Below are 13,341 nucleotides of genomic sequence, written 5' to 3'. Positions count from 1 at the left end.
AGTAGATAGATTACGTGTACAATTAAATATTGTGCACCTATTCAATCACACAATAATCATACTCTATAAAGCAGAAAACGTACAAATATCAAAGAATAGAAGAGATAAATAAAATCGATTAGATCTTACAGTGATAGCTGAACCAAATCCTCAGCATTCCTTGACTAGAAAAGAAACTTAGTTACGCATAGACAATTACAGCAATTCACGCTAGTATTCCAAAGCCAGTCACAGAAGTCTTTGATAAGAGAAATACTAGAGAAACAAAAGATTAACCTTCTAGGTATCAATCACGCGGGATGCTGGCTTTCCTACTATAAGTACTACCAATTCGGTTTCTTTTGGTCAACCAAGACTAGAATTCTAATTGATTAAGGTAACTCCAAGAATAATGTCAATTGCTTCCTAATAAGACATCTAATAAAAAGTGGTAGTTTCCAAATCTTCAACCAATATTCCACGTAGGCTCCATCTTGATTTGGAAAACTTGTGCTTGACAATCAACTCCAAGAAAATCACCCATTTTTAGCACTTTCTACTCCAATGCCCTACAATTAATATAAAACATCAAATATAAGTAGAATTCGACAATTAAAACGATATTTGGTAAAATAAAAGAGGGAAATAATCATAAAATTAATGACAAAAATGCAACCTATCAGGCATTGATCTTTGCCTAGATAACCAAGCACGATCTATCTCTGTCTATCTATTACAATACCAAAAATCCACATAAATTCCAACCATTTTATCCTGATCTATTTGGAAAAAAGTGGCAAAATTGTTGAAATATATACAGCTGATCAGAAGTGAAAGCAACACTGGATCCCAGTTGAAAATACATCTGATTGAAATATATTTGGGCTATCATTTGTTGACTATTTCAATAAACCTAGAAATATCTCTAGTTGAAGACTTTTCTAATTTGGATATAAGATGATGGTAATATTACTGGAGTAAGCACATTGTAGTTAACTGTCCTGTGGATCAACCATAATTTTTGTGGTGGTCAACCACTATAAATCGTGGAGAACACTCTTATGCCCTTAGTTTATATATTTTAACTCCTAAATTTAACTACTCTTGCCAAGTTTACTTGACATAGACATTAAGGCAAAAGATACATCATTCTATAAAACATGCATGCCTAAAATCATTGCGTGGAAATATTTGTATTCACCTGATTGCGATTCTTGACTACTTCTCTAGAGCCAAATACCACCCAGGTTTACTTGACTTCTTTGATTATCAGTCCCAAGGGAATCACAGTTAATGTCCAAGTATTCCTATTTTGTGTTGGGTAATTTTGAGATTAATCCCATTTAATACGCAAACTCAAATATCTTAAGCTCATTTCTTTCCAAAAAAAAAAAAAAATCTTAAGCTCATCCTACCTAAAAGTCCCTATGGACATGATTAACTCCTTGAGACTCGGGATCAATTATGACCCCTACAGTTATATGTACAAAACTTTGCCTAACTGATCAATTAAGTAGCCTTGTTAATTTTGCAAAAACAATGGCAAACAGTTGCTTCAATACTTCAAGAGTGATCAAGAAAGCAAATTTTGAAGTTCTAAAACATTAGAAGGGTTTAATAATTGTGCCCATAGAACCTTGAGTACTCATAGAAGGCAAATGATAGTCCTACAACTCAGATTTTAAATGCCAAAGTATTTTGTTTTTGCTATTCTATTATTTATCTAGATAATTTTCTTTAAAATATGTATTCAATAAAGGATTAATCTTCTATGCACTGACAGTGTATGCACTTTCACCATTGGATATATGACACATAATCCGAATTTGAATTTAAAACTCAAATTTTAGATATGTGTCGTATATCCAACCGTGATAGTGTATATACCGTCAGTGTATATAAGATTTACTCTTCAATAAATGCGTTGTTTGAAAAATGCATTCGACAATGAATACGTTGTTTCAAAACTCTCATTATTTGAAAACTACAAGTGGTAATTTGCTCTCGAATTCACTGGTACAAAATTTTCAGTCTTGATGGAGTTCGTTTCTCGCGTGGGCCGCCGAGGTCTCCTTCACTAGCGGTGCTATGGCTGTGGCATTGATCTTTGCCTAGATAACCAAGCACGATCTATCTCTGTCTATCCACATAATTGCCAACCATTTTATCCTTATCTATTTGGAAAAAAGTGGCAAAATTGTGGAAATATATACAGCTGACCAGAAGTGAAAGCAACACTGGATCCCAGTTGAAAATACATCCGATGGAAATATATTTGGGCTATCATTTGTTGACTATTTCAATAAACCTAGAAATATCTCTAGTTGAAGACTTTTCTAATTTGGATAAAAGATGATGGAAAGAATATTCTTACCTGGAAAATGTTAATCGAAGAGTTATTACCATATAAATTGGGTCTTATCTATTTTGCTTACTACATTCAGAAAATTCAACATGCAAATTTCTATGACTTTTGACTCATGCCAACATTGATGGTACAATTACTTCCTTTCTATTGTCCGCCCCCCTTCCCAAAAAAAAAAAAAAGAATCTGAATTCGAATAAATCAAAACAGAATTTAATTTTTTTTTATCTTTGTTTATCCATTTAAGAAGTTCCCCGGGTGGAGTAGAAAATTTATCTCAGGATCTTCAACTTTATAACAGGCTCCTCGTTATATTTAATTTTACTGCTTTCAGCTTTTCAGTTCATTTTCGTACCCGATCTCAGTTTTCATCTTAAAAATTATATGGTATGAGTAGGATTAACCCTAAAAAAGAAATATAAAAAACTATAGCAGTTAAAACAACATATATATTTTTTTATGCTATAGTTGTTTATATTTTTTTTCGTACCCCATCTTGTTTTCATCTAAAAACTTATATAATATGAGTATGATCAACACTAAAAACATAATAAAATGTACTTAGATAATTGGTGAATTACAAACTAGAATATTTCTTAAACAATCTAAACAACTAAAACAGTTTGATAGAATTTTAAATCTTTCGTTAAATCTCTCAATCCAAATGGATCCTTATTTTTTCTCTAGACCCTTTATCTGATTGATCATTTGATCCCATGCCATTAACCTGTTCTACAGATATATCTCAATATACTCTTCCTATTGCGTAGCAATACTGTAGTTGAATTGATTATGTAACAAACTCACCTTCACCTAATAAAAACTGAGCCATAGCACTTTGCCCATTGTTTGGGTTTCTATTAATCTACTATTATTGCTAGATGTAAGAAACCTCATCATCTTTAACGGGCCGGGGTAACTGAAGATTCTTTACAGTTGACCAGAAAATGAAGCAACCAACTATTTCTTAGTCCATGATGAGTATTATATGCTGGGCTCAATGAGTTGTTGACAAAGCCAGTCGTAGAAGTAATTAATGTGGGCTCCAATAGTCTCGTCTTAAATAGAGTTTTATTTTGTTAAGTTTCTGTATTAACTATTAATTAGTAGCCCAATTTATCTTTCAATATAATTAGCATATCAGTAATTCTGTATTACTTTATCAGTAATTCAACATAAAACAACACTAGAAAATGAATGCGTCTGTATATGACTAAGAAATGATAAAGGTTTTGTCCAACAAAGCTTCAAACAATCTGCCGGTCCAGAAGATTGCAATTTGCAACCCTGAATGATATCTATGAAGTTGATTTCTTAAATAATGAAACTATGAAAACTTTGGCCTAAACTGGCGTGTGAAAATTTATGATTAGTTGAAAACTTTGATGGCAATTCCCAGCGCTTAATTCGTAAAGTCTCACGTAATAAAACCCAATTCTCAACTAGATACGTCAAGGATGATCAACTAGTGTAATATTAGAGGGTTGTTTTTGTTAGGAAATTGGCTTAATTTCTTTTAGGTAAATTTCCTGTTTTGTGTGGAAGTAACTAGATTCCTAATTGGTTTTAGTTACTTCAAATTTTAGATATGTGTCGCAAAAACAATGGCAAACAGTTGCTTCAATACTTCAAGAGTGATCAAGAAAGCAAATTTTGAAGTTCTAAAACATTAGAAGGGTTTAATAATTGTGCCCATAGAACCTTGAGTACTCATAGAAGGCAAATGATAGTCCTACAACTCAGATTTTAAATGCCAAAGTATTTTGTTTTTGCTATTCTATTATTTATCTAGATAATTTTCTTTAAAATATGTATTCAATAAAGGATTAATCTTCTATGCACTGACAGTGTATGCACTTTCACCATTGGATATATGACACATAATCCGAATTTGAATTTAAAACTCAAATTTTAGATATGTGTCGTATATCCAACCGTAATAGTGTATATACCGTCAGTGTATATAAGATTTACTATTCAATAAATGCGTTGTTTGAATTCGAATAAATCAAAACAGAATTTAATTTTTTTTTATCTTTGTTTATCCAATTAAGAAGTTCCCCGGGTTGAGTAGAAAATTTATCTCAGGATCTTCAACTTTATAACAGCCTCCTCGTTGTATTTAATTTTACTACTTTCTGCTTTTCAGTTCATTTTCGTACCCCATCTCTATTTTCATCTTAAAAGTTATATGATATGCGCAGGATTAACCCTAAAAAAGAAACATCCAAAAATATGTAGAAACCTCAATATACTCTTCCTATTGCGTAGCAATGCTGTAGTTGAATTTATCATGTAACAAATTCACCTTCACCTAATAAAACTGAGCCATAGCACTTTGCCCATTGTTTGGGTTTCTATCAATCTACTATTATTGCTAGATGTAAGAAACCTCATCTTTAACGGGCCGGGGTCACTGAAGACTCTTTACAGATGACCAGAAAATGAAGCAACCTAATTATTTCTTAGTCCATGATGAAAGCTAATGAAATTAGTATTATATATTGGGCTCCAATATTCTCCTTTTTAATAGAGTTTTATTTTGTTAAGTTTCTGTATTAACTATTAATTAGTAGCCCAATTTATCTTTCAATATAATTAGTATATCAGTAATTCTGTATTACTTTATCTGCGCATAATTCTAATTTCCAGCCCAGTGATCTTCACCCAAAAAAAAAAAAAAAATCACGAACTGAAATAATAAAATTTGGGAATGTTGGAATTACAGATAAAGTCCAATCATCGTTCATGAATGAAATTATTTTTGTGGGTTTAAACTGGCTTGTTTAGAGGCTTTCTTGCTTTACAATAAAGTCCGATCATCATTCATTCATGAAAATTTTACATCAACAAAATACAAGAAACTTACGACTAATGCAACAAATGATTGAAAAAAGAAAAACTCCTTAATGTAAGTGAAATCAGAACATCAAAAATTTCTGAAGAACTATGAAAGTAAATTCAAATTAAGAAAGATAATGTTATGTATATCAATAGTTGCAAATTTTAGTTCATTATTTAGTATAAGAAAATTCCAAAGCTTTTGGAAAACACAAGAACATTTATAGTAGGAGAGAAGGTCCAATGAATGAACCATCCCTAATTGATTTTCTAATTTCCTTTTGTTTCTAAGAAGATCTTTGGTTAATTCTTCTTTAATTATTTTAATTTTTTGGATTTGTTTGAACACAAACATATTTTCTAAAAATATTTTATTTTAAGTAATCACCTTATTATCTCATATACATCACATCAGAAAACGTGTTATAGTAATTATTTTTTAGAAATAATCTTCTATCTAAACACAATTTAGTTGTCACATGCTTCTTATGAAATACACAATCCAACATTTTTTTTAAACTCCATAAGTAACATTTTTCTTAGACTGAAGTAGAACATTCTAAGAGACGACAACATTTTTTTTTTCCTTTAATGACTAACGTGTGCACTGATTGCAATAATTCAGATTTGCAAATCATCCATTAATGGACAAGTTTTGCAAGTAATTAGATCTTCAAAATATATGAATGCGTCTTTATATGACTAAGAAATGATAAAGGTTTTGTCCAACAAAGCTTCAAACAATCTGCGGGTCCAGAAGATTGCAATTTGCAACCCTAAATGATATCTATGAAGTTGATTTCTTAAATAATGAAACTATGAAAACTTTGGCCCAAACTGGCGTGTGATTTCTTCTCATGTATTATATACACGTTTACATTAGTAAAAATTTATGATTAGTTGAAAATATTGATGGCATTTCTCAACGCTTAATTCGTAAAGTCTCAAGTAATAAAACCCAATTCTCAACTAGATACGTCAAGGATGATCAACTAGTGTAATATTAGAGGGTTGTTTTGAAATTTCATGATCAAATTGTAGCATATTTTTATAGTAAGAGACGTTTACTTGGTCATTCACTTTAATCGTAGGAGAGAGCTAGGAAAATCAAATAGGCAGAGACCACCTTAATTTTCCATAACTGACACTTGTTTTTCTAATTAGACTTTTGTTGCTTTAATTGGCGCTTTGATTATTTGGGACTTATGGAATATTCATTGAAATCGAACTGCATAGGTTGGTTGTTACAGTTAATAAATTGGAATTAAAGAGATGTCCACTTTCCCTGCAAATCTGTCTAAGTTGAAAATGACAACCAAGTCGAGGGAATAATGCATTGAGTGATACAAAAGAGGAAGTGCAAGGGAGAGATCCGATTTTGAGACCTTCCACTTATATTAAAAAAAAAAAAACTCCTAAAAATTATATTATATATAAAGAAAGGCAAAAAAATGCGATTTTTATTTGACAAATGAGTTTCTCAAATCGAAATTCGTAGTTTGAAGATTATGTACGAAAAAAGTTGTAACTTCAGGTAATTTAGACCAGGTCAAATTGTAGCATATTTGCTTACTTTTCCTTTATAATAACAGTTGACTGAAATTTAAGGTGACAGGATTGGATAAAACTGAATACACATTCCTATTCTTTGTGCTTATAGGTGGAGATTGGACGAAGAATTATTTTTCAAACCAGTAACACCTGCACCAAGAAAATGGGAATTCCAGCTTCATTATAGCTTCACTCACCTCAATCTTGTCTTCGGTTACATACCTCAACTTCAGATGCTATAAGTTTTTGCTTTCTTTTAAGCCAAATGAACATATTTTAATGATGTAGAGATGAAGGTTGAACAAAGCCCGAGTTTTCCCAGAATTTTGAAGGATTTAAAGGTCTTTGACTTGTCTTTTAAAGGAAATGGAGGTTTTATGTTGAACAACAAATGCAATTATTAAGATGACAATGTACAAAAGTACAACAGGTAATCCAACACTAATATAATGTTACATGTTAATATCTTAGTGTATGCTCTGAGATAATGGATTAAACAAATTAATTCCAATTCTCTTACAAAGAAGTGGAAGTAATTTGTTTAATTATGGTGTTATCTTGATTATAGACCCATGATGCGTCTTCCTTACGCACCAACATGGGCCTGTGTTTTCTCCAAGATTTCTACTATTTCACATTTAGGATTAAAATAAGGTAAATGTTAATCATACTCCACTTTTTTATAACGGTCTATCTAACGACTGCCCTTGTTAATATATATTTCAGATGTTATATTTTTGAAAATATAAGATTAATTAATGAAAGTAAATAAATACAAGGGAGGGTAGGTAAGATTAAATAGGAAAAGTATATAAATGTAATGGAGGATAATAATTGTTAGTATATGTATATATATGGTAGATTAGATAAATGTTAGATGTGTTAACGGATGCCCTAGAAAAACCCTTTTTGTAATGGCATTTCCATTATTATTATTATATAATTTTCATTTGCTAGACTATACGGTACTCCCTCCATTCCACTTTGATAGTCTTCATTTCTTTTCACACAATGTAAGAAAAATTAAGTAATTTTATTGAAAGAGTAAATCTAGTATATTGTTTTCTTAAAATACCCTTATATAATATTAGATGTATGACTAATCATTATACCTTTATATTAATTACAGTAACAATACTAATAGAAAGAGACACTATGAAAGACATGAATCAAAGCAATTATTGAATAAGGTAGCTTACACTCATTGATAACAAAGCACATTAAATAAGAGTATGTTAGAGAAGTTAAAAATTAACTATACTTTGGGATGAATGAAAAAGAAAAATAAGATTACCAAAGTGGTATAGACGGAGTAAAAATGATAATGGGAGTACTATTATAGAATGTGTAATATGATTAACATTTTTCTAAAGGCAACATTAATTTGTTCATAATTGATAATCCAACTAAAGCCAAGATTATTGGTCCTAGTGCGGTATGAACAATTGAGCAAAGCATAAGAACAGCGTATATAGACGGGCAGACCAACGACTAACTATACTCCATGTTGGTCATTTTGCTCAGTCTCATGCACCTTCTATCTGCCCCATCAATCTCCCCTTTAATAGATCGATTTAAACTTTTAGAGCATTTTCTTGGATCAAACTTAGAGATTTTGTTCATTAATGTTAGATTGTAAGAACTCTCTGGGATGCTTTTCGTCTGCTTCCTCACAAGTTTTGCTCCTAAAGTGTAAACAAGTCGGAGTAAGATGCAAATAAATTTAGGTAAGTTGTAAACAAGTTATAATAAAGTGTAAAAAAAATTAAAATGATCATTTTACCTTAAAATAGACAGCACACACAAAGGGCTCAATTTGTGGGGAACATTTCAAAATGATTTCAGCACACACAATATGCTTTTCACGTCTGATAGATAATGTACTACAAAATATTTAAGTAGGAAGAGTAATAAAATTTGAAATTCTCAAAAATAGTCAAAATACTTAAGTAGGAAGTTAAGATATTCAATTTGAAAGGGAGGGTATCTAAATACTTGTGTCCCTACAAATGGAGAAATTCAACATAATAACGCTATCTTAATTAATTCTTGTCTCCCTACGAATAGAGAAATTCAACTCAAGGCTCACAAGCAAAAATCTGAAAATCTAACCATTTGGAATTTTAATATTTAGGTAACGATTTGGAATTTTACTTTGACAAATTCATGGTCAAATGGTGGGAGGTTTAGCTTTATCCGATAACCGTTTCTTTTCAAACTGGATTTGTGTAGCTGAAAAACTTCTATATATTGCAACCAATCCCGAACCGAAGCAATTACCCCCTAGTAATTTAGTACTAAGAAAATGAGAAATCTTAGCATCATTCTAGCTTCATTCTTTTTCTCGACCTTGGTTGCAATTTCATTTGCAGCTTCTGATCAATCTGTCCATCAGGCATTTGTTCAATGTCTAGAAAAACATTCTTCACCCAACATTTCTGCAGTAATTTACACCCCAAACAACTCTTCATTTCCCACTGTTTTGCAAGCCTACATCAGAAATCTAAGATTCAATGAGTTCACCACAAGAAAGCCTTTCCTCATCCTCACTGCTTTGGATGTTTCTCATATCCAAGCAGCTATCATCTGCGCAAAAGCGCAAGGCCTGCAGATGAAAACCCGAAGTGGAGGGCATGACTATGAGGGCGTTTCCTACATCTCTGAAGTCCCCTTCTTCATCCTTGACTTGTTCAACATTCGATCAATCAGTGTTAACATAGAAGAAGAGACAGCTTGGGTTCAAGTTGGAGCAACTCTTGGTGAAGTATACTACAGAATTTATGAGAAAAGCAAAGTTCATGGCTTCCCTGCCGGAGTTTGTCCCACAGTTGGCGTTGGCGGGCATTTCAGTGGAGGTGGCTACGGCAACATGATGAGGAAATATGGCCTTACAGTAGACAATATTATTGATGCACAAATCATCGATGTGAATGGCCGAATTCTAGACCGAGCAGCAATGGGAGAAGATCTGTTCTGGGCTATCACTGGAGGTGGAGCTTCGAGTTTTGGAGTTGCTCTTGCATACAAGATAAATCTGGTCCGTGTTCCCCCTAAAGTTACAGTGTTCAGGGTGGAAAGGACTTATGAGCAAAATGCAACGTATCTTGTTCACAGGTGGCAGGAAGTTGCAGACAAGTTGGACAATGACATCTTCATAAGAATGATTATTGATGTGGTCAATAATACTCGTACAGGAGGTAAAACTATAAGATCAGCGTTCTTCACGTTGTTCTTGGGAGACTCGGCAAGACTTCTTTCTCTGACGAATGAAAGTTTTCCTGAATTGGGATTGCGACAATCAGATTGCATTGAGATGAGTTGGGCTAAATCTGTACTTTACTACACCAACTTCACCCTTGGAACTCCTGTTGATATACTTCTTAGCAGAGATCCTCAAGCACGAAATCATCTGAAAAGGAAATCTGATTATTTGAAAAAGCCTATGCCAATAGAAGGCATAGAATTCATCTTCAAGAAAATGATTGAATTGCAGACTCCAGTCTTGACTTTCAATCCTTACGGAGGAAGAATGGCCGAGATTCCAGCCTCGGCCAAACCCTTTCCCCATAGAGGTGGGAATATTGCAAAGATTCAGTATGCAACAGACTGGCATCAAAATGGCGTCCAGACGGCCGAGCATTACATCAAGTTGACCAGAGCTTTACATAAATATATGACTCCTTTTGTCTCCAAGTTCCCCAGGGAAGCATTTCTCAATTACAGAGATCTTGATATAGGGATCACCCATAATGGCAAGAACAGTTACGCCGAGGGACTTGTTTATGGAATTAAGTACTTCAAGGAAAATTTTAACAGATTGGTAAAAGTTAAGACCGCGGTTGATCCTGACAATTTCTTCAGGAATGAACAAACCATTCCGGTGTCTCCTTCTAGGAAATACTAACAATAAAGAAGTTATCATGTAGCTTTGGTTTTGTTGATTGTTGTTTTCTGTAATTTATTTGGATTGCAAACTGCAAAGTGTCATAAATGATTCTACACAAAGCACACAGAATAAAGATTATTTTGTCAAAGTTTTGTACTTGATTTAGCTCAAGTAATTGGACTATAATTCTCCCATTTAGCTCAAGTTTTGTAGGCTATTTATAAAATAATCAAAACTATATCATTCTTATTATGTGAATGCCATTCTTAATATTATCGATGGTATCTGTGGAATATCGACATTGAAATCTAGGAAGAGAATTTTAATGCATTAAATGTCCTTATCAAATTGAAATGAATTTCCAATGAAGTTAAAAATTTTTGTACTATATCCCTACCCTACTATATTAAAAGAAAAAGTTAAATTTAGTGACTTAGTGTTTTAGTTCTCACTTTTCAATGATAGCTTTACAACAAATTCTGACGACTTTCTTACATATCCGAATGTACTAAGAATTTGTTATCGGGGCTTTTTATGTAATATCGACCTTGAGATTTTGAAAAAGAAATTGAATCCCTTATGAAATTGAAATTGATTTGGAAAAGTTTTAGTTTTACTTAGAACAAAATTTAGTAAAAACCAAATTTCTTTTTACCGTATAGATTCTGATGATTTCCATCATTATCAATGTCATAATTAAGTGCGGCTCTTTATATAATGTGCTTATTAACATGATGGATATTTTATCTACGTGCGATTTTTACCATTGTGTTGGATATATTATCATTTGCTTAACCGGGCATAAACAAGAAGCTAGAGATACATATAGGTTTTCAAAAAAACAGACAAAGTTTAAAAAATATGCCTGGCTGAGTGCAATATTTGTCCAAGGTAGAAGCCTTTTTAATTCTTTTTAAGGTTATTAATATAATACTGGCTTTTAATATAAAACTAATTCAACTTAATTTCCATCTGGAATAAAATTATAAAAATGGGATTCAGAAAGTAGTAAAGAACGGGAAAGAAATTTTAGGGGGTTAAAAAAGCAAAGAAAATATGACAAATAATATGATATGACAAAAAAAGGACATATTGAATGAAAGTAGGAAATTCATTTTCCTTTTAATAACAATTTAGACGAAGGGGGATTAAAGTACCAATGGACTGTTCCGGGGTGTGGAGAAAATTGTTGAAATTAAGATTTTAGCACATCCTTTTATACAAAAAAAAATGTGGGAAATAGATTACAAACAAATTTCTGGTTTGATTCATGGTACGTACCCTGTAGGACCTTTGCATTTGTCTTTTTCGACAAACATGTTAACATCTTTTGGCTGTAATGGCCAAGATTGTAGCAGAGCGTATTTGAAAGGAGCAGTGGAAGTGGCCCCAAGGGAGGAAACTGTCAAGAGAAGTAACGACGGTGATGTTGGCAATACCTTGTTCCTTTGTGCCCAGACTTTGACAGTAATGATAATACAAGATGGACTGCAAATGGTTCAGGCGTTTTCAAATTAAAATCAGCCATGGAAGCCAGCCATCAGAGGGAAGAGACCACATGTGGGATGGTACGGACTGGTTTGGTGTAAGAATCACATTTCTAGTGTGCTTTCATTCTGCAGTTGCTACGTAAGTGAAGAAAGAACACGGTTGATAGGTTGCAGAAGTGGGGGTAAAGATAGATTCTGAAGCATGTGTTTTCTGCTCAAGGGTGGAGGAGAGCGTATATGACACCTATTTCTTGATTGTCCTGTGACACAAATGGTTTGGTAAAAAGCTCAAAGCATCCAAATACTCTTGGGCAATTAATACTTTCAGTCATCAGTATTAAACTAAGGACTAGTATTAGCAGTAACTGTTTACAGTATCTGGAGGGTGCGAAATGAAGTCAGATTCCAGTCCAAATACAGGACTGCTGTGGGAATTTTGGACTCCATTGTTACTAGTCTAATATGCTGTTTTATCTTGGAACAATTGGAGATTGCTGGTGAAATAGGGGATACCTACTATTTGTATGAGATAGTGAGAATCTGAGAAGAGTTTCAGGAATACTATAGAAGTGTATATAATAGTGGAGAAATTTCTAAATTTATGATGAAATTTAAAATTTTTCTACAAATGGGGCTTTTTGAGTTTGGCATTCTGTCTAAGAGATGTTCGCATTTGCCGAATGCGAGCTCACTGAGATCGCATTCAGCAAATGCGATTTATTATTGAATTTCTGATTTTGCAAAAAAAAAAAAAAAAAAAAAATTTGCTTTAGGCCTCGCGTTTGACAAATGCGAGGTCAGGCATCCAAATGACAAATGCGAGGTCAGGCATCCAAACCTCCATCTTTGGACTTCTGAACCAGGTCTGGCCACATCTACGTTTCCATGTTTCCAACAAATTTCCTCACACTTAACATGAATAGTTTGCAAAAAGCGTATAAATGCAAATACGAGGTCTGAAGCTTTAGTGTATTTTAGGGAAATAATTTTTTTGGGTAGTCTTTTAAGTTTATACTGTTGGCTCTGGCCTTTCAGCCAATTCGTGTCTCAAGTTCATTTTCCCTTTGGGTAAGAATTTTGGTTGAATACTACACAGCTGCTGTTGAATTTAAGGTTGTCGACGTAGGATTTACAAAATATATTTTGACTGATTTCATTAAACTCACCTGACAGATGCAATACGAAAAATACGAGATATTTTATGCCGGTCCAAAGTAACTTTTAACCAT

General features: G+C 32.9%; 1 protein-coding gene across 1 annotated transcript; it reads left to right on the top strand.

The window, feature by feature from the left end:
• Window positions 1-8,926: 8,926 nt before the first annotated feature.
• On the top strand, window positions 8,927-10,770 carry LOC113709600 (berberine bridge enzyme-like 8). The gene has a single exon (XM_027232399.2). It carries the CDS (start codon window positions 9,042-9,044, stop codon window positions 10,638-10,640), a length of 1,599 nt encoding a protein of 532 aa, XP_027088200.1. The 5' UTR covers window positions 8,927-9,041; the 3' UTR covers window positions 10,641-10,770.
• Window positions 10,771-13,341: the final 2,571 nt, after the last annotated feature.

The sequence above is a fragment of the Coffea arabica genome, chromosome 9e (assembly GCF_036785885.1).
Source record: "Coffea arabica cultivar ET-39 chromosome 9e, Coffea Arabica ET-39 HiFi, whole genome shotgun sequence".
NCBI lineage: Eukaryota > Viridiplantae > Streptophyta > Magnoliopsida > Gentianales > Rubiaceae > Coffea > Coffea arabica.
Note: the sequence above shows the minus strand (reverse complement) of the source record. Positions and strands in the feature narration are given on the sequence as shown.

Excerpts from the sequence above, each read along its gene's own strand:
- LOC113709600 (XM_027232399.2), top strand. The coding sequence starts at position 9,042 with ATGAGAAATCTTAGCATCATTCTAGCTTCATTCTTTTTCTCGACCTTG.